Below are 27,321 nucleotides of genomic sequence, written 5' to 3'. Positions count from 1 at the left end.
CTTTGAGATGGTTTGTTTTGAAGCAATAAGTACCGTGTTTTTCTGAAAATAAGACCTAGCTGGACAATCAGCTGTAATGCATCTTTTGGAGCAAAAATTAATATAAGACCCAGTATCATATTATTTATATTATATTATATTAAAGACCCGGTCTAATATTAATTTTTGGTCCAAAAGATGTATTAGAGCTGATTGTCCAGCGAGGTCTTATTTTCGGGGAAATGGTATCAGGATCAATCTGGGATGTGAATACCACTCTAATGTCAATTCACTGTGATACTTTAATTTTCCAGTCTATAAAACAGGTATGGTGCGGAATACCTAGCCTATTCAATGTGATTTGTAAAAAATTAGTAAGAAGTTAGTGTAAGGTTAACAAAATGGTTTAATGGAGTGAAAAGGGAGTAAGAGTTGCTGGTCAAGACAGATAAAGAGATGAGCTAAAAGTATCTGACTTGACAATGGTGGTTAAAGGCTTCCTACTTGGGTTCCTACTTGGCTTGGGTTCATATGTGACATAGAACGACATATGTCGATTTTATGGCTCACTCCCTCAATCATTCATTGAAGGTTTATTATGAGCCCATGAAGGGCCTGACACTGAAGAGATGGCAGTGAACAAGACAGCTGCAAGGTTGCCAGTCTGAAGGGAGAGCACAGGGTGGTACAGAGCGACAGGTCATGATACAGGGCTGGGAAGATTGGGGTAGGACAGCTAGATACTTCTTTGTTTTCTCTTACCATTTTAGTTAGCCTTGTGCGTGTGCGTGCATGCGTGTGTGTGTGTGTGTGTGTGTGTGTGTGTGTGTGTGAAATAGATGGCCTAGGCATTCCTTCAATACTTGGGGTAAAAGCACAAAATTCTGACTTGAAAAAAACATTAAGGAAGAAAACAAAGTCAGGTTTGAATGCTATAGTCTTGAATAATAACTATCATTTATAAATTGATATTAAATTATAAATTTTATGTTTGGCAGAAATTAACAGATGTTAAACAATTACATTCACTAGCAAACTCATGCACTGTTCATATGAATATATATGTGCATTGGTGTAAAACGTGTCTCTGTTTTTTAAAGGCACAATATATTTTCCTTTAACTTTTCTTTTTCTGAAAGCTGAGGAAACAAACTCCAAATTTCACATAACTATAAAGTTATCTTTGAGAACTGACATACATAACAGCCAATTCCATTGTTTTACATCTGTAGCTTGACCACATTAATGTGAAGGCATAAAACTTAACACTCATATATCCTAACCAGAAGCAGTACCTTTGTTCTAGGGAATGGAGTTATGGTTCTCATAGAGAGTCTTAATGTGATTTTTTGGGATTTTGGCAAATGGACATTCTTACTTAGAAAACTGATACAATCCAGACTGGAAAACTCATAGCTGAGGTCTACACACAGGTCCTTTATATACCCCTCTTCCATTAGCAACTTTCCAGGTCAGATGTAAAGCTCTGATTATCCACTGTGAGTAAAGCTGGGGGTAGGGGTAAGGAGCTTACTAAAATGCACCTCAGGCTTGGAATTTACCCTAATTTTACTGGTGTAAGCTCTGATAACAGAGCATTCACAAAGTTGGCACCTGAAGCTATCAAACAATGCACATGTGCACACACATGAACACGTGCACACAAGCCCATGCTTAAGTACACACAGGTTCACACACATGCCCTTTTTAGCTCTTTATAAGTAGGGTTTTACCTACGGTAGCATCATAGTTGAGAAGTTTAATGTGTGAGAGGTACAAGCCAGCCTCAGCCAGAAGGAAATCGAATGAGGGAGGATTTCTGCCAGGGCTTCCTCCTGGTCTCTGGTTTCCTAAGGTAGGGTGACCAAAGGCTGTCTATCACTGGAGGTTTCTTAGAGCAAGCACCAGGCTACTCTGCTGGGGAGCCTGTAGGAACTCAGTGGGAGGTAGGGCCCTGCCAAGGCCACCTGATGAACTGCAGGGAAGGCACTGTTCCTTCATGCTGCATGGAATAACAGGTGAGTTGAGCATCATCCTCAAATGTTGCTGGTTTTAGTTTGGTTAGTTGGGGTGGGGGAGGGGTTTGTTTCATTTTTATATGTGTTCTTCTTAAGCAGGAGTTTTACCAACATTTACTCCCAACATTTTCCACAGAAATGTTTTCTGATAACCCAGATCTGTTATCTTAAGCATCTGTTGAAAGTCCCGTCTTGGAAATCTCCAATCCACCAGACTTACCCAGCACTATGCCCTTCTTTCCTCCTCCCTTCTTCCCTCAAGGACCAAAAGATGAGGCAACAAGGAATCGGTCAACAGGTACGACTAACTTGTCACCCATTAAACATATAAACTTCAGTAAGAACAGAAACACACACACAAGTGTCCTTGTCACCCACACCCCCACCCTGCAATCTGGGCTGGCTCTAACTCTGCTAGGTGGTCACATGTAGGGATAACAATGACTTTCCCTTTGTGGGGTGTCTCTGTATCCAACAAAAACAGTGGCCATAAGTCCTGCACTCTGTTTTCTCAGTAGTAAAATGTGGATTCTGCCCCACTGGGATGTTGGGGAAATTAAATGAGGCAACATGTGAGAAAAGTAGTAAGCACAGTTCTTGTCAATTATTTACTTACATTTTACTTTTAAACAATCAGGGAATACTTGTTTATAAACCCTCCTGCAGTTTGGTCTAAACATCAATCCCTGTTGGCAGCTGCTGCACTTGTTCAGCACTGGGGTGAGGGGAAGGGGGATGGTGTCATTAAGTTACTTTAAAGAGACATGCTCAGGCCAATAGGCTTTATCCCAGGGAGGGAACCAGAAACTCTTTTTAGAGCTCCACAGGCGATTCTACCCTGAAATCAGAGCTGGGAACCGCAGTCAGACCAGTGATCCTTAAAGATTCTGTTCATGGATTTATTCACATTCCAATTTAAACCAAACTCTGATAGTCATGGTTTAGAGTGTAAATAGCTGCTCCATATCCTGATGCTGCCAGTCCCTCCTGAGATGCAGGAGGGGCTGGAAAAGGAGATGTCAAGGGGCTGGAGAGGGTATCCTCCGCAGGATGGATCAAATCAGCCTCAAATTCTGGCTAGAATCAGATCTGGAATTTGGCCGTGGGAACCCATCAGAAAGTTTTGTAGATGACCAGCCTCCCCTTTCACAACCTCATGAGCTGGCCCAAGTCTGTTACCTGAATGTGGACCCCAAAAGTGGTCACAGACACCTATTGTGACTTGGGGTGGCTGTGCCCTGGCAACCACCCAGTGGTCAGTCCCCAGGGCTCTTCTTGGGTTTAGCAATTTGTGGTGCTTATAAATGGTTTTGACAAGACAGAGGTGGCATCTCAAGGATAGGCCACTCTTGTTTATGAGGGCTAAATTTCACGACAAGAAAAACTATCTTTGGCCTATAAGTTATATATATATTTATAACATATATATATGTTATATATATATATATAACATATAACTTATGTATACATAAGTTTATTATATATAATATATATTATATATAACTTATATAACTTATGTATATATAAGTTTATTATATATAATATATATAATATATATATAACTTATATAACTTATGTATATATAAGTTTATTATATATAATATATATAATATATAACTTATATAACTTATGTATATATAAGTTTATTATATATAATATGTATCATATATATAACTTATATATATGTTACATATAAATATAAATATAAGTTGTATATATATATATTTATAGTTTTCTTGGAGGAGCACACCATTTTTCTAAGCCTCACTGTAGTAACTCTCAAAGCAGATAAACCAGATCTAAGAAATAATCGTAAAGTTTCCAGATACTCAGACTCTGAAATACCTAGAACTAAAAAAAAAAAAACACGTGTGTCTCTCAGATAATTCTGTTCTACTAATGTGAAGCTGTGAAACCATGGAAGTAGAATTTGAAATCTCAAGACTGTCTTACCATAATTCAAAACCAGGGGGACAGATTCATGTATCTACTATAAAACTGATCAGGAAATAACCTCAATTGCAAAAAGGAAAGATCCTACTAGCAGGCACAGGCATTTGTCAGTGAATGAATCGTTAAGTCTTATCCATGTCTCAGTGTAGTCTAAACACTCAGCCTGTACACAATTATATTGTGGGGCTTTGTTTGTAAATGAAAGTACATGGGACACGGGTCTTCATCTGGGGGATGACCCGCTTAAGGCTTAAGAGTATAAGGACACACACCTGGACTGGGCATCCCTAAACTTACCCCATCCTCACAGGTAGCAAACCTCAGGAGTGAAGAGATACTGTTCTGCAGCAGCTGCAATAATAGTGAAATGGGCTGGGTTAAAGTAAGTGCTCATGCTAAAAATACTCATGTCCTGAAAATTAATGCTAAATCTAAACAACCTCTTCTCTTTAGTAGCTTCAATCTCAAAGTCCTAAGTCAAATGTGACTTTTTAAGTCACAGACATGGAAAGACTGTGTTCCTGAGAGTGAGTCCTTCCCTCTTTTCCCAGGGAAAGAGCAATACATGTAACTCTCTCCCAGTCAGTGAGTCAAAGGGGCTCCACGAGGTAAAATGGGATTCACATGAGCTCCTGTACCAGTTCCTACCTTGACCCTCACTGTGCACTGGGGTCGAGAGGGGCAGTCTAAGAAGACCTGCAGGTGCCTTCTGAGAAGAGGAGAGGTGACCACACGGGAGCAGTCTCCACAGGAAAAAACGCCTCTGTTGTTTGGAAAGGGAAGACAAGACTTGAAAAGGCACAAATCAGAAGAGTTTAACAGTAGAGAAACATTTTTCTAAACATGAATGATTGCTGGGGTAGAAAAGGGGGATTTACTTTTAGAAACCAAGTTCCTGAAATTGGCCAGAAGAAGCCATGGGCTCAGCCTGTCCTGAGGGATAAATCTCAGCTTCCTCAACTTTCAGCTAACGGCTTTGTAACGGGAAGGGACACTTAGGCAGGCAGGGGAGCCTCGTTCAAGCTGGGCATAGAGGATGACAACAAAGTCCCATGAAGCAAAGTAAAGGCCTTCTGTCAGACAAGGGGAAGTCAGGGCTTCTCATCTGCCTGAACAGGAAAACTTGCTTTTAATCATCAGTATCTATGTTCCTTATAGCTACCAAGGAAACCTGTGATTCACACTCTTCTTGTCTCTTAAATATGATCCAGTGATGACTTGTTTAATACATAAGGCCACCAACACAGGAGGCATCAAGGAGATATCTGCCCTTTGCTTTTTAAGAAGCAGAAAATTAGTAAGCCCCTTTCTATCTGTCATGTGACAAAGTCAATTTGGGAGGCCAGAGAACTCTAGTCAGAGAACTGCATCTATACCCAGCCTCAGACCCTGGGCCCCTCAGGAGTGGGTGAGTAACACCGGCAGGGAAGAAATATCTATTTATGTAGTTATTCATTGGTCTCTGGAAAAAATTTGAGCCCCTCAAAGGACAAGCTATACAGTTACCAACTGTGTCTTATTTATTCATGTTTACCCTAAGTTTTTCTCTTTTCTTCTGACTAATAATAAATGAGCTGAAGACAAAAACCTGGCTCTTTTCTCTTTTAAAATAGGAGGAGCTGCAAAGAACAGCTAAAATCCCTGTCATGAAGAAAAAAAGACACCGTGCACCAAGGCCTCTTCCCTGCAGCTCAGCAGACTCAGTTTCCCCCTTGGAGCACATGCCTGGCTCCTAGTGCAGGGGAAGCTGGCCTGAGACAATAAAGTAGTGGGGATCCTGGGACTGGGTTGCTGCTGCTTTTTCAGTCCAGTCACTGCCCCTTACCTGTCTTCTGGGCTCTGTTCCAATCTCTCATTGCCACACAGGTCACACGTAGGCCACGAGAAAGCAGTGCTCTCATCCACGCCTATCACAGTGCCTAGGCCCAAGCAAAAGATAAACTAAGGTCTCAGAGACAGTGTCTGAACTCCCAACTTTTCTTTGCTCCTGAGGACACAGATGATAACATGAAGTGCCTTAGATTTTTTTTCTCACTTTGAGTTTATATAAATGTTCCTAAGATTTTTATAATTTCCATTTATTGGAAAAAATATTACAACAAAATGTTTTAAAACTTGCCCATATTATTACCAAGTGTATTCATTTTTCCTGATCTTTTCTAGTCTTTTTCCAGATGCACACATATTGAAGTCACTACAAGCAAACCATCAGTGCAATGTCCCATTCTACCTTTTAGGTTGCTGTATCGTTACTGTAAGGATTGTTTTATCTATCTTATTCATATTCCATTTAGGTGATATGTCACAGTTCCCTCAGCCATTCTCCATATTGGACATTTAGATCTCCAAATTCCTTTAGCGGTTAGGCAGCAGATATCTTTCTACATGAGACCTTTTCTGTAGTGAGACCCTTTTCTTAAGATAGATTCCTGGAGGTAGTAGAATCACTGTGTCAAAGAGTATGGGTATTACAGACATAGAAACCCTTTTAGAAGGTGTTTCCCACAAGGTCTTTCTTTTTTTTTTTTTTTTTTTTGTTCCATACTTTTATATTTATTTACTTATAAAATACATACTCTCTGTTACTGTAATACAAAAGTATTTTAATGTTACCCACAAGGTCTTTCTGATTCACACTGTCACCATATAGAGTGCCAGTTTCACTGCACTGCCTGCTGACATCACTTTAAGAACTGTATTTTGCAGTGTATAATGCATACTTATTTGTCCAAGTTTGTGAGGGAAAAATAAGGATGCGAATTATACATGGGTAGTACTAATTCGTATCTATATAAATGTTTTTAATTCTTTTATTTATGCTTATGAGTTAAAAGGTAACTCTAGAAATCAATAACAATATCGGTATGCAAAACAATACACGGGAATATGATAATCAGTTTTGTTGAACTTACGACGAACTTGCAAAGACAAAAAGTTCTTGGCCTTCTATGATGCGGAAATATCGTAAATTTGTTATTGGTACATAAAATTTCTTGTACCATGTATCTGTTCTTGTGTTTTGTAATTATTTGTTACCTAAAATCTCTTGTGCCATAATATGTTAAAAAAATAAATGCTAAAATTCCTTTATAATACAAAAAAAAGTACTTAAATGTAAACAAATAAAAATTTGAATTAAAAAATTAAAATGAAAGATTTCTTCTTGAAAGTTTGGGCCAAAAATATAGGTGTGCATTATACATGAGAGCACATTATACACGGCAAAATAAGGTATTTGCCTCCTTAATAGGCATAATGGGATTCCTTATCTTTATTTCTACTGTTTTGATAAGGAGAGAGAAAAATACAAAGTCTGACAATTAAGTTCGCAAACTCATCCTAGAAAAAGTGCTACATACTTCATTGCTAAATATCATTATGGTCACCTTCAAAGTACTCCCCTTGGGAAGCTGTGCACCGAAGCCAGTGCCTAGTTACCCTTCAAAGCAATTTTGGAACTCTTTTTCTGGAATGGCCGGTAGAACTGTTATTGTATTACCCTTAGTGTCCTGAATGTCATCCAAATGTCTTCCTTTTAATATCTCCTTTATCTTCATTATCTTCATTCAGGTAGAGAAAGAAGTCATTGGCGGCCAGATCAGGTGATTAGGGAGGGTGTCCCAATACAGTTATTTGTTTACTGGCTAAACATTCCCTCACAGACAGTGCCATGTGAGCTGGTGCATTGTCATGAGGCAAGAGCGATGAATTGTTGGGAAAAGTTCAGGTCATTTTCATTTAGCCTTTTCACGCAGCCTTTTCAGCACTTGCAAATAGTAAACTTGGTTAACTGAATGTCCAGTTGGCACAGATTCATAATGAATAATCCCTCTGATATCAAAAAAGATAGGCAACATTGTTATGAATCTTGATTTGGACTGATGGAACTTTTTTGGTTGCAGAGAATCAGCTGACTTCCATTGTGCACTTTGACGCTGTGTTTCAGGGTCGTATTGGTACACCCATGTTTCATCACCAGTGATAACACGGCCCAAAACATCACCTTGCCTCTCCAAAAGGTCTTGGCAAACGTTGACTCTCCTTTGCTTTTGTTCATCGGTGAGCTCCTTTGGGACCATTTTTGCACACACCTTTCTCATGCCCAGAGTTTCAGTTAAGATTTTCCTGTTTCTCTATCGATGTTCACTTGGTCTGCTATGCTTCTCACAGCAGCCGATGATCTTGATGCACAATTCGATGAATTTTTGCAATGTTTTTTATCAGTTCTGCTTGTTACTGGCCGCCCTGACCTCTGTTTATCAGTGACGAGTTCCTTTCCCTCAGAAAAACATTTAATCCATTTGTACACTGTTGTTTTCTTCATGGCATTATCCCCATAACCTTGGACTAACATGTCCCTGTTTTCACTTCCACTCTTGTCAAGTTTAACAAGAAATTTAATGTTTGTTCATTGCTCTAATTCAAGCTCAGACATTCTCGCGATGGCACACAAAAACACGCAACAACAATAATGAATGTCACTCAGCAAGACACCGCCACGTTGACATGAACACAGCTGTGAGACACTGATCTATCAAGATTCTGAAACCTTATCGAGCTGTTTGTACAGTGCTGCTAATATAAGCACATGGTGGTGAACTTAATTGCCAAACCATGTATTCTTTTTTTTTTTTTTAAAAGATTTTATTGGGGAAGGGGAACAGGAGTTTATTGGGGAGCAGTGTGTGCTTCCAGGACTTTTTCCAAGTCAAGTTGTTAAGTTCAATCTTAGCTATGGAGGGCGCAGCTCAGCTCCAGGTCCAGTTGCTGTTGTTAGTTACAGGGGGCGCAGCCCACCATCCCTTGTGGGAGTCAAGGAATTGAACTGGCAACCTTATGGTCGAGAGTCCACTGGCCCATGTGGGAATAGAACTGGCAGCCTTCGGAGTTAGGAGCATGGAGCTCCAACCGCCTCCGGGTCAGTACTCCAACCGAGTCACCGGGCCAGTACTGTGTAGTGGTAAAAACATAAAGATAAATGCTACAATCCCTACTGTCATGGACATTACCACCTGATTGGGAAAGCAGATAAACAAATAATGAGTAAAAATATCATGAAATAGGGGAGAAAATATTTGCAAAACACATATCTGTTAGAGGACATATCTGTTATCCACAATATACCAAGAATTCTTAAAACCCAACAATAAGAATACAAACAACCTGGGGCGACCAGATGGCTCAGTTGGTTAGAGAACGTGGTTTCAACAACAAGGTTGCCGGGTCAATCCCCGCATGGGATGGTGGGCTGCGCCCCCTGCAACTAAAGATTGAAAACGACAACTGGACTTGGAACTGAAGTGCACCTTCTGCAACTAGATTGAAGGCCAATGACTTGGAGCTGATGGGCCCTGGAGAAACACACTGTTTCCAATAAAATAAAATAAAAATAGAATATAAACAACCTCATTAAGATATGAGCCAAAGACCTTAACAGACACCTCACCAAACATGATATAATGATGCCAAATGAACATATGAAAAGATGTCTAACATCATGTATCATCAAGGAAATGCAAATTAAAACAACAATGAGATGCCACTACACACCTATTAGAATGGCCAAAATACAGAACACTGACACCAAATGCTCGTGAGGATGTGAAACAATAGGACCTCTCATCAATACTAGTGGGAATGCAAAATGGGACAGCTATTTTGGAAGGTAGTTTGGTGGCTTCTTATAAAACTAAACATAGTCTGAACATATGGTCCAGCAATCACACTCCTTGGTGTTTACCCAAATGAGTTGAAAATTTAGGTCCACACAAACACTTGTATACAGATGTTTATAGGAGCTTTATTTATAATTGGCAAAACATGAAAGTAACAAAGATGTCTTTCAGTAGGTGGATGGATAAACTGCAGTGCATCCCGACAATGGATTATTATTCAGCACTAGAAATGAGCTATCAAGCCATGAAAAGACATGGCAGAAACTTAAATGCATATTGCTTAGTTAAAGAAGCCAGTTTGAAAAAAGCTATGATTCCAACTATATCACATTCTGGAGAAAGCAAAATCATACAAACAGTAAAAAGATCAGTTGTTGTCAGGTGTTAAAGGAGAGGGAGGGATGAATACGTGGAGCACAGAGGATTTTTTAGGTCAGTAAAATTATTCTGTATGATACTATAATGATGGATACATGTCATACGTTTGTCTAAACCCAAAGAAAGTAAATACCAACAGTGAATCTTAATGTACATTACGGACTTTGGACCATTATGATGTGTAAAAATAGGTTCATCTGTTGTAACAAATGTACCCTCTGGTGGGGATGTTGACAATGGGGGAGGCTGTGCATGTGTGGGGGCAGGAGGCATATAGGAAATCTCTGCACTTTCTGCTCAATTTTGCTGTGAACCTAAAACTATGCTGAAAACAGGCTGTTAAAAATTACCACAAAATAAATGCTAAATTGAGAAATGGAAAAGAACCCACAGAGGTGCAGAAGAGAGGTCCTCTAGGCTGGCTTGAGGGTCAGGGAAGGCTTCCTAAAAGAAGGGACCTGAGGTGAGGCTGCAGGTGGGGAAGGAGGCACAAGCCAATTCTGTACCCTGCGGTGGGGGTGGAGACCAAACAGGCATAAAGGAAAGGCAGGTGAAATGTTTGTGAAGTTGAAAGACTAGGATTATCCAGGATATTGCTAGGGATTTTAGACTTGATTTTGGAAGGGATGAGAAGCTAGTGACAAATTTTTAACAGGTGATTGAGATGGTCTAATTTCCTTGAAATGTGAAACATAGATATCATCTAGATATCATTTAGATATACTGTCAAATCAGACCATCTTTGTTGAAAAGTGGTGAAATTAGACATTTTTTTAAAAGTAAGATATGACCTAAATTTCCAGAAAAATAGAAGAGTCATCTTTCTCACTCTTGGCAGCGAGAAAGAATTTCATTACCCACTAGAATAAGCGTTAGAAAAAAATTTATTTGTAAAGGATAAAACAAAATTATGAGAACTAAGTTGGTTTGATTTATTAAAATGCATTCATGTAATGCATACTTGAATGATTTTCTAAAAATGAAAATAATAGATCTTGATTTTGAAAAGGCTGCCCAGCTAATTTAATTATCCTTGCAAATCTAATCAAGATAGAGTCAAAGCGATGAAAAGTCAATAAGTGCTTCTAATACAGCCAGAAAGGAGTGTTGACTAATTCAAAATAGGCAGAGGTATAAATAAGGCCAAGGCGGAGAAATGAGTGGCTCCCATCCCACGGGCATCCATGCCTAGCACAGAGCCCAGCTCATAGCAATACTTGGTCAGTGCCTGCTAATTGAATTAATAAAAAGAAGACTAATCAAGCAAAGTTTCCTTTTACCCTAAAATACCTGAGTGTTAATAGCATTTGCATTTATATGGGATTAAGCAATTTCCTTCCAATTAGTGTACGTGTTGAGGAAATAGATTTCATCTGGGATCTACACATCATTGGAAATCCCTTCTGGTAACCCAAATGAATTCCAACGGATGATTGGCTAGTGTACTATTAAACTGTTAGTAACTAGACCATTCACTTAAATGAGAATCAGAAGTAAAAAAACAAAAACAATTTTTGTTAAAAGTTTGATGAGTGTGATGCCATCGTTTGACTTGATTTGCTATTAAAACCCTTTACTTTCCTTGTCTTATTTACAGAAATCTCTTAAAACTAGGTTTGGGAAAGATATAGCACATATTAATACATGTTTTAAGAAGCTTCTTTCAAATGGGAAGTGCTTCAGTCTTTCCTTCTTTTCCAGCAGGGGCACTCAGCTGCTACGTGCTCTGATCAGTCTGGGGTTTTTTGGCACTGTAAGCCTGGTTTAAAATTTTCTTCAGTGACTGTTAGCTCTGCCACACCCTTCCACCCTTTTTGCTAACTGAAAGAAATTTTTTCTTTTAGCTAGAGGCTGAAACCTGGTTTGAAGACAGGACTTTGCCACTGCTTCCCAAGGAGTGTATTTGCGAGACCACCGTCCACTAGCAAGCGACATATAAAAAAGTGGTGAACAATGCAAAGAAGATAAAATCAATGCTGAAAAACTTTTTCAACCCGGAAAATAAACTGGAAATAATCCCTACATACTCTCGAAGCCGGTGTTTGGGGAGTGAGGTGCAGGCCTGTTAACTCAAATGAAGGGAAGCGAAGGGAAGAGAAAGGAAGGGAAATGAAGTAAAGAGGAGGGAGCGCCATTCTTCATCGAGGATCCATTTCCTAGGATCGCTTACAGCATTCCACTAGGGCAGATGGACAGATGTTAGTCTCAGTGAGTGAGTTATGCTCTGAATTTGTTCAAGCGCTGCTCAGGGAAAATGCTCAATGTTCTGCAAAGTCCAGGCCACTACCAGAGACCCTGATGCCCAGCTAATTTAGCTGCTGCTGAGCGCTACACAATTCCCAGTGCTGATTTACTGCAGATGGTGAAAGTACCTGCTTGGGCTATACTTTGGACAAGCTATCACTGAACTTTCTGGGACAGGGACAGGCAAAGCAGGGAAAGGCTGATGGGCTGAGAAGGGGGTGTCTGTCATTGTTACTTCACAAAGTAGAGAAGACATTAGTCTCACTAGCCCACAGGTGGCTGAAGAGCAGAAAAGGGAATCTGTGTCCCTGTCCATCAATGGGAACTGGTCACCACCGAGCCTCTGTCATAGCTAGGGTGGTCCTGCATGGGAGGCTGGGCCAAACTTTGATATTTTGCATCTGGGGCTTTGTTTTCTCTTAATCCCTAGTTAAATCGTTCTGTGATAACAGTCTATTTACCTGATTCATCCATGGGACAGCTTTAGAGACAGACCCATAGGGAACTCTACATTAAAATGATGATTATGTGAAGGAAAATGATATAGGTCAGGAAGTGGATCTACATAAAGTAAAGGAAGAGTATTAGAGAATAAATAAATGAAGGTAATACAAAATCTTTTACATTTGTTACTCTAAATTGAACTAAAAGGTAATTGCTTAAATAATAATAACAGCAAAGTATTCGTATTTAGTGATTATACCTATGGGTAAGTGAAATGAATGGTAGCAATGTTACAACGGATGGTAGAGAGGAATTGAGAATCCTGTTATAAAGTACCTGCACTAACACTGAGGCAGGATAGTGTTATTTGAAAGGGGACTTGATTGGTTGTACATGCATACTACAAATTCTTGGGCAACCACTAAAATTTTTTAAAAATAAGTATAACTGATATACTGAAAAAGAGGGGGAATTGGAATGATATAAAATGCTCAATTAAAATGAGAAAAGACAGAGAGTGAAAGACAAAAAAGAAATGAGCAGTGAATAGAAAACAATTATATGATAGGTATTAATCCAATTATATAAATATTTACTTTAAATGTAAATGGTCTAAATACACAAATTAAAAGAGACTATCAGAGTGGGTAAATAAAAATAAAAAAGAGCCAACTCTATGTTGTCTACAAGAAACCCACTTCAAATATAAAGTCACACAGAGATTTAAAGTAGAAGGAATGAGGTAGACTTGTTGGGGTAATCACTTTGTGAGCTGTGTAAATGTCTAATCATTATGTTGTTTTGTACACCTGAGACTAATAACAAAAAAAAAATTGTTTTTTAAGTATAGGGAATGAAATATACTCTGCTAACACTAATAAGAGAAAGCAGGAGAAACTATATTAGTTTCAGATAAATCAGACTTCAGAGCAAGGAAAATTATCAGGGATAGAGAAGGGCATTAAATAATGTTAAAGGGATCAACTCACTAAGAAGATGTACAATCCTTAATGTGTATGAGCCTAACAACAGACTGTTAAAATATATGAAGCAAAATGATAGAACAGCAAGGAAGGATTAAAAAACAAAACAAAACGTAACAAACAAAAACCCACTATTACAGTCAAGATGGCAGAATAGGTAAACACCATGCTTCTTTCCTCCCAGCACCATATCAAAATTATTACTAAATTATAAAACCACTCTTGAGAACCATCTGAACGCTAGCTGAACAGAACTCCTATAACTAAGGATATAAAGAAGAAGCCACATGGAGACTGGTAGGAAGGGTGGAGATGAGGAACAGGCTAGCCCCACATCCACATGTGATGATTAAGAATTGGGAGAGATGGATTATGTCACAGAAATTGCAGTGTGAGGAGTGCTTCTTGAAATCTCCCCTAGAAATTACAACAAATTGAACAGCTATAATTCAACAACGGATAACTTAAGCAACAAACAAGCACGTCTGAGAGATCCAAGCATCAAATCAACTGAAGGTGAGCAAATTGGGTGAGAAGGGGAAGATGGAAGGGAAAAGTGCAGAGATTTGGGTTGTGGGCTGCAGGACGCAGTCCAGAGCTCGTTGCAGTTTTGGGAGAGGGAAGAATTCAGGCTGCAGGCACACTCCCAGTGGCTCATAGTCCTGCCTGAGTGATTAGCATATAATATGGCTGAACTCACTGTTCCGGCAGAGACCTCGGATGAGAATTGTGGTTTAAGCCCTAACTGCTAGGCAGAAAACAGAAAACAAAAAACAGAGCCTGCCTGACTCACCCCCTACCCTCCCAGGTATCACCCCACCCTCACCCTCCTGGTGTTAGAAGTGGGCTCCAGAAGAAACCGGAGCACTGTCAGATTAAAGAACAGAATATCTATAGCCTGACTAATTCCAGCGAGAGGGAAAGAGCTTTCGGGGTGAGACAGCTGTGGGCTGGTAGTCGACACTGCTTGGAGCCAAAAATGCACCAACCACCTCTCACAGCCCACCCTGCCCCCACCTTTCTGGGTGGATAGATACAGGCACAACCAGAGCCCCTGAGACACACAGGCATCATGCTGCAGGGGCAGCAACAGGATTCCAGAAGCTCGGAAATCTATCACACTCCACACTCTCCCATGGACGCAGTGCCCTGAGACCCAGGTGACCTGTGCACAGGAGAGAAGCCCACCTTCCATAGCTCGAGAAGCCGAAACAGCAAAAGAGAAAATAAGATGCTACAGAGTGAGAGAAGATAAAAAGCTGCAGCAGGAGAGAAAATAAAACATTCCAGCAACACCTAAAAGAAAGACCTCTTCATATTGATCTGCTACAGAACCCTCTTCTGTAGATGTCCAGGAAGACAAATAAGAATTCATCAATTGCCACGAATAACCACGATGGGTCAGAAAGAAAATGAAAACTCTCCAGAAAGTGAACTTAAAAACATGGAAATATATGATTTAAATGACAGAGAATTCAAGATTGCAATTCTGCAAAAATTCAACAAGATGCAAGAAAACACAGGTAGATTAATGAACTCAGAAACACAATCAAAGAACAAAATAAATATTTCACCAAAGAGAGTGAAATTAAATAAAAGATCCAAATAGAAATTTTGGAGATGAAGAACTCAATAAAAGAAATGAAGAATGAAAATAGCCAGCTTAGGTAATAGAGCTGACCAGATGGAGGAAAGAATGAGTGATATCAAAGCTAGAAATCTGGAAATGACACAAATGGAAGAAGAGAGAGATTTGAGAATTAAAAGAAATGAAAGAATTCTACAAGAACTTTCTGACTCCATCACAAAGAGCAATATAAGAATAATGGGCATACCAGAAGAAGAGAACAGAGAGTCTCTTTAAACAAATAGTTGATGGGAACTTCCCAAACCTTTGGAAAGAGCTAGATCCTCAAATCCAAGAAGCAAAAAGAACACCTAATTACCTCAATCCCAACAGGCCTACTCCAAGGCACATTGTGTTGAAGCTGTCAAAAATTAATGACAAAGAAAGAATTCTTAAGGCAGTCAAGGAAATAAACAGCAGTAACCTATAAGGGAAAGCCTATTAGACTGTCATTAGACTTTTCCAGCAGAAACTCTACAAGCCAGCAGGGAGTGAAATCAAATATTCAAACTATTGAAAGAGAGAAATTATGAACCAAGAATAATATATCCAGCAAAGATATCCTTTAGATAAGAAGGAGGCATAAATACCTTTCCAGACATACAGAAGCTGAGGCAGTTTTCTAACACATGACCGGCATTTGTCTTTTCTCTGTCTGACTTATTTCACTTAGCATAATGTTCTCTAGGTCCATCCATATCGTTGCAAATGGTATGATTTCATTCTTCTTTATGGCTAAGTAATACTCCATTGTATAAATGTACTGCAGTTTCTTTTTTTTTTAAATTTATTAGTTTCAGGTGTACAAGACAAGGTAATACTTAGACGTTCATCATTTATATCCCTCACACTATGAACCCCCCTACCCCCATCCACTATCCCTCCGACCTCGCACCAAGCCATGACATTATATATATAAAATTATAGTTGGCATTCATTAATGTTTAGCTTCTGGTGTACAGTGCCATGATCAGGCATCCACAGTATCCCTGAGGTGGTCTCCCAAATAGGACACATGTCCGTCGGATACCCAACAAAATCTTTACAACATTATTGAATACGTTCCCCAAATTAATTTTCAAAAACCCTGAGGCCATCTTGTGGTTACCAGCTGCTTCCTAATCCCTTCACCTTTCCCCTTATCCCCCACCCCCAGCCCATCTAAAAACTCTCGGTTTTTTCCTGTTTGTCCCCAAAACTGTTTCTGATTAGTTCATTCACTTATTCTTTTCTTTAGATTCCGCATATAAGTGAGATCATATGGTACTTGTCTTTTTCTTTCTGACTTATTTCACTTAAAATAATGTTCTCTAGATCCATCCATGTTTGTACTGCAGTTTCTTAATCCAGTCGTCTACCAATGGGCATTTTGGTTGTTTCCATGTCTTGGCTATTGTGAATAGTGCTGCAAAACATAGGAGTGCATAAGTTTTTCGAATTAGTGTTTTGGATTTCTCTGGATAGATACCGAGGAGTGGAATTGCTGGGTCATAAGGTAGTTCCATTTCCAGTTTTTTGAGATACCTCCATACTAATTTCCATAGTGGCTGCACCAATCTGTAATCCCACCAGCAGGGCACGAGGGATCCCTTTTCTCCACATCCTTGCCAGCACTTGTTCTTTGTTGATTTATTGATGATAGCCCCCAATGGCATTTTTAAAAGAAATAGAACAAAAAAATCATCAGATTTGTATGGAATCACAAAAAACCCCGAACAGCCAAAGCAATCCTAAGAAAAAAGAATAAGGCTGGAGGTACCACACTCCCTGACATCAGCTTTTGCTACAGAGCAACAATAATCAAAACAGCATGGTATTGGCAGAAAACAGGCACACAAATCAATGGAATAGAATTGAAAACTCAAAATAAACCCACATACATATGGACAGATAATTTTTGACAAATGATCCAAAACATACAATGGAGAAAAGAAAGCCTCATCAATAAATGGTGCTGGGAAAATTAGCAAGTCATGTGCAAAAGAATGAAACTAGACTGCTGTTACCATATACCAAAATTAACTCAAAATGTATCAAAGACCTAAACATAAGACCTAAAACAATAAACCGCATGGAAGAAAGCATAGGTACTAAACTTATGGACCTTGGGTCAAAGAGAATTTTATGAATTTGACCTCAAAGGCAAGCGAAGTAAAAGTTAAAATAAATAAATGGGAGTATATCAAATTAAAAAGCTTCTGCACAGCAAAAGAAACCATAAACAAAACAAAGAGACAACCAACCAAATGGGAGAAGATATTTGCAAGCAATGCCTCCGATAAGGGGCTAACATCCAAAATATTTAAGGAATTTATACAACTCAACAACACAAAGACAAACAGTCCAGTTAAAAAACGGGTAGAGGACATGAACAGATACTTCTCATAAGAAAACATACAAATAGCCAACAGATATATGAAAAAAATGTTCATCTTCACTAGCTATTAGAGAAGTACAAGTCAAAACCACAATGAGATATCACCATGAGATGATATCACTGTCAGAATGATTATCATGAACAAGACAAATAATAACAAATGTTGGAGAGACTGTGGAGAAAAAAAGAACCCTCATACACTGTTGGTGGGAATGTAGAGTGGTGCAGCAGCTATGGAAAGCAGTGTGGAGGTTCCTCAAAAAACTCAGAATAGAATTACCATATGACCCAGCAATCCCTTTCTGGATATCCACCCAAAAATCTGAAAACATTTATTCTTAAAGATGTACGTACTCTGATGTTCATTGCAGCATATTTATGGTGACCAAGACATAGAAACAACCAAAGTGTCCTTCGATAGATGATTGAATAAAGAACATGTGGTATATATATATACATATATACCACAGAAAAAATTGGAAAGGAAAACAAGGAAGAAAAATTGGCCTTGTTCACAGATGGCATAGTTTTCTACGTCGAATATTCCAAAGAACCAACAAAAAAACTAATACTATGAAACAATTGTAGCAAGGCTGTAGGATTACAAAGTAAAATACCAAGTCAATTACTTTTCTGTATACTAACAATGAAAAAATGGACTTTGAAATTCAAAACACAACATCATTTACATTAGCAGTAAAATAAATACTTAGGTATAAATGTAACAAAATACCTTCAAGATCTATACTACAAAAAGTACAAAACTCTGCTAAAAGAAATCAAGAATTTAAATTAATAGATGAATATTCTATGTTCAGGGATAGGAAGACTCAACAGTACTAAGCTGTAAATTTTTCTTAAGTTGATCTTCACATTCAAGACCATCTCAATCAAAATCCCAGCAAGTTATTTTGTGGATATAAGCAAACTGATTTTAAAGTTTATATGGAAAGCAAAAAGATCTAGAATAGCCAAGACAATACTGAAGAAAAATAACAAAGTTGGAAGACTGACAATACTGAACTTCAAGACATACAATAGAGCCACCGTAATCAAGACAGTGTAGTACTGTTGAAATAAATAAATCAGTGGAACAGAATAGAGAGCCTAGAAATAGACACATAAATATAGTCTTTGACAAGAAACAAAGACATTTCAATGGAGAAAGGACAGTCTTTACAATAGTATTGGAAGAACTGGATATACATGCACACAAAATGAATCTTGAAAAAGACCTTACATCAAATTTAACTCAAAATGAACCACAGACTTAAATGTAAAATGTAAAACCAAAAATCTCCTAGAAGTAAGGAGAAAGTCTGGATGGTCTTGGTTTGACAATGAGTTTTCAGATACCAAACCAAAAGCACAATTCATGAAAAAATAAATTGATGTGTGACTTCGTTAAAATGGAATCTTCTGATGTGCAAAAAATACTGGTAAAAGAATGAAAAGACAAGTCACAGGTTAGGAGAAAATATTTGCAAAAAGTATCTGATAAAGGACCAAAATATACAAAGAACTCTTAAAACTCAACAATTAGAAAATGAACAACCTGATTAAAAATGGGCCAAAGACACCAAATGCTGGTGAGGATGTGGAGCAATAGGAACTCTCATTCATTGCTGGTAGGAATGCAAAATGGAATACTTACCTTACCTTGGAAGATAAAGCTGGCAACTTTTTCCAAAACTAAACATAGTCTTACCATATGATCCAGCAATTGCATTCATTGATATTTACCTAAATGAGTTGAAAATATGTCCACAAAAACACCCACACACAAATGTTTATAATAGCTTTATTCATAATTGCTAAATCATGGAAGCTACCAAGATATCCTTCAGTAGGTGAATGGAGAAATAAACTGTGGTACATCTAAACAATGGAATATTATTATTCTGCACTGAAAAGAAATGCACTATCAAGCTAAGAAAAAACACGGAAGAACCAGTCTTAAATACATATTACTAATGAAAGATAGCCAATCTGAAAAGGCTTGTCTGATTCCAACTATATCACATTCTGGAAAAGGTAAAACTATGGAGACAGTAAAAAGATTGTAGTTGCCAGAGGTTTGAGGTGGGGGGGATAGGGAAGGAAGCATTATAGGTGGTGCACAGGAGATTTTTAAGGCAAAACTATCTTGTATGATAGTTGTGGTTACATGATAGTATACAACTGTCAAAACCAACAGAACTATAAAACATAAGACGTGAACCCTGGCTTCCCTGGGTTTAAGGGCCCTGGCTCCCTTGGGCCGTAACCCTGGCCATTCTAGCTAGAATTTCCAGAGAAATTCCCCCTGGTCAACACAGTGCCCTGTGTTGCTTAGAGAAGGTGAATTCCCTGATATTGGCCTTGATGGCCATAGTTGGACTAGCTGGGCACAGCTGACACTTAAAGCCCTTCCACAATACTTAGGCCACTGGAGCAACCTGTGTTTCCTAGAACATTTATTAACTGAGTTGTTGCAAGAGGCCTAGAACTTCCGACTGACAAACCAGTGGTGCAGTGTTCAGTACCATGTGCCCTGCAGGCTGCCTCCCCTCCTGGCATTCACCTCCTCCCTGCTCACCACCCTCAATCTTCACACAGAACTTTCATGGGAAGGAGCTTTGAGGTACTCCAATGGTTCTCTATTTAAAAAGACCTAAAGATAAATAAAATGCTTTAAATATATTTATTACGTGATTGAGAAAGGAAAAAGTACCTAACAGAACTGGCTTAATTAGAAATGGTGATCCCACCAATTTATAAGAAAATAACTTTTCATCTTAATACAAGGGAAATACATAAGCCAACCGGAACCTGTTTGCTCTACTGTTTAGAAATGCCATTCTCTTTCTCCACTAATAACACCTTAGGAAATTCTAACCACAGGAAAAAAACACTCTATTTACTGAATTCTTGGCTTTAAGTTGGAATGAGAGCAGAATGAGCAATGGACAGCTGGGGAAGGTCATTTATAATTGATATGCCCTTTTCACTGCATAATGGAAGCAAGAACCATGGTATCAGCAATGCACACACACTGATAAAGCCCTGGAATAAAAGCACAAACCCAGATAGCAACACTTTGGTGTTTGTGATGCAGCCAGGTGGAATGGGCATGGGAAGCTGCAGCTGCTCTGCTCCTTCAGTGTGTCAGGCATGCGGGCACCACACCAGTACCCATGCGGATGTTTTCCATTAAGGTTGATGACAGCAGACCCTGTCCCCAGGGCATCCCTCACTTTAGCGAAGTGATACATTTAGTAAAGTCCACAAAGAATTGGAGGCAGGATATCATTTCCAGTACACAGCCTATGTACAGGATCCTAGGCAGCTCTCCTTCATATGCTTAGGTGCTTAAGAGGCTGAAAACCTGTTATCCCTGGGCCATTTAAGTTTGTCTCATGCTACCAGAAATAGAGCTTTGTGATAGATCAAATTGCCTATTGTTTACTTAACAAATATTTAGTCCTCATCCTCTACATGAAGGTTCTGTTTGGAGTGAAGTGAACCCTGAGCTTCATCAGTGTTCTGGCAGCTGCCACCAGGCATGGTCCACTGTGCAATGACATGCAAGGCTGTAACTGTCCACCTAGAATAAAGCTCCTTCAGTATTCCAATAGCTAAGCCCAGGCACACCTTCGTGAGAGAGGATAAAGGGAATGATGTGTGAAATGCAGCAATGGGTCTCAGTAGCACTGTTTAAGTGCAAACCAGCAGCCTCTCCTGATGGTGCTTTCTACCTGATGACCAAGATGCTTGAGACTAAGGAGTCAGCTGTGCATCTGGTGATTGAGAGAATAGGGGAGGATGGGAAATTTTTGAGTGTGCCATGTTGTGAAGCCAGAAAGCTGAGAGCTTTCTGTCTCTACAACTCAGAGTACTTGGCAGCTAGAGAAGCCCAGGTGTTCCCTCAAAGGCAGTACTGGCAAAATAGCCAAATTCTTGTCTGTGAGTTCCCCTTTTCAAGGTTCCATGAAGATCCTCTACTAATGGTGGCCCTCTCCAGAGAGGTTACAATGGACTAGTGGATTTCTCTCATCTTGGTTATATTTTCCTGAAATTGCCCTTTGGTCATCTTGTTTAGATTCAGAATGCCTAAACCTGTTTAGTTGCAGTTCTGTTTGGATGTGGTTACTTTCTGTAGATGCCTTTCCTCAAGCATGGAGGTGTTATATAGTCTTCCTAATTTTACTTTTACACCATTTTCTATTTATGATGATGGTCAATATGATAACTATATAAAAACAATAGAAATATACCCCAAAGAATAGAAAATATATGTCCAATCAGAAGGCTTACATAAATATTCACCGTTAATAATATATCAAAAAAATAGATACTGACTGATGAATGGATCAACAAAATGTGGTATGTCCATATGATGGAATATTCCACCATAAAAAGAATGGTATACTGATTGAAAAATGCTATAATGTAGATGAATCTTGAAAATGTTCTGCTCAGTGAAAGAAGCCAGAAACAGAAGAACTCATATCACATGATTCCATTCACATGAAATGTCCAGAATAGGCAAATCCATAGAGACAGAAAGTAGATTTAGTAGTTGCCATAGACTAGGCAGAGTGGGGAGTGACTGCTAATGGACACAGGGTTTCCTTTTTGGGTGATGAAAATATTCTGGAACTAGTTAGTGGGGATAGTTGCACAACTGTGTAAATACACTACAAATCACTGAGTTGTATACTTTAAAAGAATGAATTTCATGATATGTGAATTATATCTCAATTAAGCTGTTATTAAAAACTAGAATGACACTTTGTTTTCAAAGACATTAAGATGTCAAAGACAGAATATAAAATAGGAAGTGGTTGCACAACTTTGTGAATGGACTAAATGCCACCTAATTGCTCACTTTAAAATGGTTAATTTTATGTTTTGTAAATCCCACCTCTAAATTATTTTTTTAAAATATGAAGTTCTGCAGAAACTAGAAAAATCAGGTCTTCTCTCCCCACAAATATCTACACATTTTCCTCTTTTGGCATCTCTGCAGTACTCACTGGCTATAGTTAGGAACGGGTTAGGTACCAAACTCTCCTTTGAAAGCTAGCTCTTCAGGTACATACTGTTTCCCTGAAAATCAGACCTAGCCGGACCATCAGTTCTAATGCGTCTTTTGAAGCAAAAATTAATATAAGACCCGGTATTATTTTAATATAAGACCGGGTCTTTCATAATATGATATGATACATGTATAATACTGGGTCTTATATTAATTTTTGCTCCAAAAGATGCATTAGAGCTGATGGTCCGGGTAGGTCTTATTTTCGGGGAAACATGGTATTTTCTCATACAACGGTCCTATAGCTGGTGGTGATTCTCACAATTATCAGGCTCCCGTACAGCCTAAGTGGTGTGGAGCATGGCAGTGACTTTCATATGTGAGTCACAGAACACCACTGGGGTGCTGTTTCCTCATCGTTTTCTCTCCTCTGAGCCCTTGAACAAACCTGGGCTGACAAAGGTGAGGGGGATGGGAGAACAGGTAGCAACCAACTAGGAGAATGAAGGTGGAAGGCAAGTCTCTATGATAGCAGGCTGTGGGCAAGCTCTTGAGGACCATGCACAGTGCATCAACTCTGGGGCATGGGGCAGCTGGGCTCAGAAAAGTGGCCACACACAGTCTGGATGTTCGGCCTCCATAGACTCTTGGTCTGAGCACTTCATCTTCCTGCCAACAACCAATCCCTGCTTTGCATCATAGCCTATCTATGGTACTGAAAGAATTGCTTCATTTAAGACAAAAATCTGATCATATAGCCTCCTTAGCATGGACGGGGAAAGCAGAACAAGACAGAACCAGCCGTTCCATGATGGCCCTACGTTTCCGCCAGCACATGAAGCTTTTACAACTGCTCTGGGCACCTTTATGGTTGTCTCATAGGCCCTCCCACCTGTTCTGAAGGCCTTTACCAATTCTGCCTGAAAATCCTGATTGTCCCAAGGCCACCCACCCACTGCTGTCGCTGGCTCTAGCCATCTAGCCTTCAGCCAGCTATCCCTATCTGTGGGACTGGAAGCATTGAGATGTTTATCTTCTCCACTAACACTAGTGGAGTGCTTCAAACCCCAAAAGAGTCATGTATATTATCTTATTTAATCCTCAACAATGCTTGATACTATTATTCCTGTTTTACAGATGAGAAAATGGAGGCCCAGATGACAGGTGACTTGTTAGAGTCTGCTTTCTTCATGACCGCCAGGCTATACTGCTTTCACTTCTTCACATCAAATCACAACCTTATGGTTTGGTACTAATCTTAAAAGGAGATGCACAGAAGGAAAAAATCCAAATGACCTCAACACAATAAACAAATGCTAAATCTCACAAATACACAGTGGAATGTGAATTAAAGCAACAATAGGATCACAGTTTTTGCTGTTCATAAAAATCATAAAAGATTCAGAAATCTAGTGGTGGGCAAGGGTGGAAGAAACAAGTCCTCTTAGACATTACTTTTGGAAGTGTAAATTTTTACACGTTTTGGAAATTAATTTAGTAATATCTTTTAATATTAAGGATACAAAAACCAGTAGCATTTCATCAAAAAGGTTGAACATAGCAATTCCATTCCTGGATACATACCCAAAATTTGAAAACAGGTGTTCAAACAACTGGTCCACAAATATTCCTAGCAGCATTGTTTACAAAAAAGTAGAAACAACCCAATATCCATCAACTGATGAATGAATAAATTATGATACATCCATAAAATGCAACATTCAGCCATAAAAAAAATATGAAGTGCTGATACATGCTACATCATGGATGACTTTGAAAGCATTATGCTAAGTGAAAGAAGCCAATCACGAAAGACCATATAATGTATGATTTCATGTATGTGAAATATCCATAAAAGGCAAATCTATAGAGACAGAAAGTAGATCAGTGCTTTCATAAGACCACGGTGTAGAGGAGTAAAGAAGGGGAGAACATAGTGGGGAGTGACTAACAATGGTCAAGGGGTTGAGTTTTGGAATGATGACAATGTTGTAAAATTAGATTGTAGTGATGGTTGCACAACTCTGTGACTATACCAAAACATTTTAAATGAGTGAACTGTAGCATAAATTATATCTCAATAAAGTTGGTTAAAAAAATACATGAGCCCTATGACCCTGAAATCCTCCTGCACAGAAATAAATAGGGACTGATAAAAGGAAAGATGTCTTTTCAACCTTGCTTATAATTGCAAAACAGAGGAACACCTTGGATGTCCATTACTGGAGGGACAGTTTATTCATATGAGGTAATATTATGTGACTATTAATATCTTGAGTTAGATCTCTCTCTACTACCTGGATGGTCATCCCTGCAAAGAGTATTGAGGAAAGCAAGTGACAGAATAACCATCCCATTTTGCAAAGTCATAGAAGTTCCCATTGAAGGGGGCAGACATGTGTCCTCTTGTGCTTAGGGTGTAACATGGTGGGTGCGTGGTGGTAGATTGTTACCTTCCTTTTTATTCATATTTCACTAGTTTGAATGGACGTGTATTATTTTTATTACTAAAAGATTTGTAAAGTTAGAAAAATGTATTAATGCTATTTTCATCTCCAGACTCTATATTCAACCAGCTATTGAAAAATCTCCCTCTCAAACTCTCCTCGACAGAACTAAGGTTATCCCCTCAAAGCTGGTCTCTTCCACCATGTCCCACTTCATTGAACAGCACTACCATTACCTGTTCATCTAAGCCAGAATCTTAGAGTTCATCATGTACATTCTCACCCTACATGTATGCCTTGCTCCCTCTTACCAAATTCATTACTCAACCTGTCAAACGCTCTCTTACCTAAGTCTACTCCTGGATTTACTTGTTAACCTCCCTTTTCTCACTCCTTTAGACTGGTGCTCTCCCTCCCATTGGCTACTACCCAAGGCCCCAGCCCCTCCACTCTGCTCTGCAGAGACTGAAATTAGGCTATGCGGTCTCCCTGTCAAGATGACAGAGCACACTCCTGACAATGCTGCCCACTCCACTGCATGAGCTGGCCCCTCCAGCCTCTTCTCAGGTCACTCTCTCCATCCAGATGACTTTCTTGCCTCTTTCCAAACTCTAGTGTTTACCTACTCTATCCTGTTAGCAGCCTTTATGAGTCCTTTTTTTTTCTTCTCACCAGACATTCTTTCTGCCCCCATCCATTCACCTAATTAGCTGCCTCTTATCCTTCAGATCAGGCCCAAGGCTCCTATTGAGGGAGACTTCGGTGACCTCCCAGACAAACTGAGGTGCTGTTAATCAGCATCTGGAGTACTTTGGATGCTATAATTCTATATGTGGCCTTATGCGTAACTGACTGATATCTTTCAATATAGACTATAAATCCCTCTTCTGATTTGGTTCCTTATAGATCCAATGTCTGGACCATGTCAGGCATTCAACAAATACTTGTTGAATAAATGAGTAAATGAATATAAAATAAGTTTGATATTTAAAAATATATAAATACCATTTCCAACAAGATTAACTACCCACCTTGAACATTGCAAATGGAGTTGACCCGAGTGACAGAATCCAGTTCATCAAGCATCACAGGGCCAGGTAGCTCACAGGAGTGATCACCAGAGGTCACATCCAGAATGGGCTTTGGAAGCAGGACAGTTCGTTCAACACAAAAAATCTGACCTGCCAACAGAGACACCAGATTATTGAAGCACTGAAGACAAAAGCAAGTTCTCCTGCCAGTAAACAGTATCCTTTGCCAGCCTCCTATGAGTCATGTGGGCAAAGGGGCATAGCTGTGGGGTCCATCTGTTGTGTCCATAGTCACACCCACTGTGTAGAAAGGAAGCCTCAAAGCCGCCAATGTGCTGAGCTGAAAAAAATCATACATGCTAGATTAAAATTCAATTCAGAAAGGTGAATCTTGTGGTATATAAATTATGCCTCAAAATAAAACACACACACACACACACACACACACACACACACACACACACACACACACACAGAGTTGAGGCAGGATCCTAGTTTGATTCCTGGAAAAAAAGGACTGACTTATTTAAGTGTATATGTTTATAATTTGTAGCTTTTTTCCTTTTAAAAAGTGATGTTTCAGGCAATGGCTTTAAGTCGTTTCTGTACCTTTGTGCTACCAAAAGACAGCCCTTGAGTAACTAATGAAATCTCTCACAGGGTATGTCAACACTTTAAGGGGTTCTAGTTCTGTCCAGGTGGCCATGAGAGGTTAGTATCATGAGGCTGGTATCATGGCTATTCCATTCCACATGCCAGTCTGCAGTGAGCTTAGAGAAGGGGTCAGCAGTTTCAGAGCAAGACAGAGATATCTAGAGGCCACAATGCCATTTTATGGCATCTATCAGTTGCCACTGGATCAAAGCTGTCAAGAAGAAAGTATACCGCTGTCTCGGAGAGCATCTCTGAAGAAGAAGCTATGAACGGCAGCCTCGGCTAGTACTTCTAAGACTTCTTGGCCCAGCACACATGAGGAGGTCACACAGACCGGCATGGTTTTCGGGAGGCCAGAGTTATTTTCATCTTGCATTTGTAGGGTGACATCAGTCACTGTCAGCCAAATCTGCCTTCGCTCCAGAAGAAGCAAACTGTTTAGCTACAAAACACAGTCAAGACTATTAACTTAATAGCTATTCCTATATCCA

At 39.2% G+C, this 27,321-nt stretch overlaps 1 protein-coding gene across 6 annotated transcripts in view; it reads right to left on the bottom strand.

Annotated features, from left to right (window-relative positions):
* SPIDR (scaffold protein involved in DNA repair) overlaps positions 1–27,321 on the bottom strand; it is a 575,751-nt gene that overhangs the window by 3,296 nt on the left and 545,134 nt on the right. For 5 of the 6 annotated variants that reach the window (XM_081070679.1, XM_081070676.1, XM_081070678.1 and 2 more), the window contains 5 exons: positions 27,062–27,272; positions 26,177–26,326; positions 5,776–5,869; positions 4,599–4,713; positions 4,248–4,301 (listed from right to left, as the gene is read on the bottom strand). In XM_081070679.1, coding sequence (XP_080926805.1) covers positions 4,248–4,301; positions 4,599–4,713; positions 5,776–5,869; positions 26,177–26,326; positions 27,062–27,272 — 624 coding nt within the window. The remainder of the gene's footprint in view (positions 1–4,247; positions 4,302–4,598; positions 4,714–5,775; positions 5,870–26,176; positions 26,327–27,061; positions 27,273–27,321) is intronic. The other variant, XM_081070677.1, reaches the window with a different exon arrangement.

The sequence above is a fragment of the Rhinolophus hipposideros genome (assembly GCF_964194185.1).
Source record: "Rhinolophus hipposideros genome assembly, chromosome: 13".
In the NCBI taxonomy this organism is placed as follows: domain Eukaryota; kingdom Metazoa; phylum Chordata; class Mammalia; order Chiroptera; family Rhinolophidae; genus Rhinolophus; species Rhinolophus hipposideros.
Note: the sequence above shows the minus strand (reverse complement) of the source record. Positions and strands in the feature narration are given on the sequence as shown.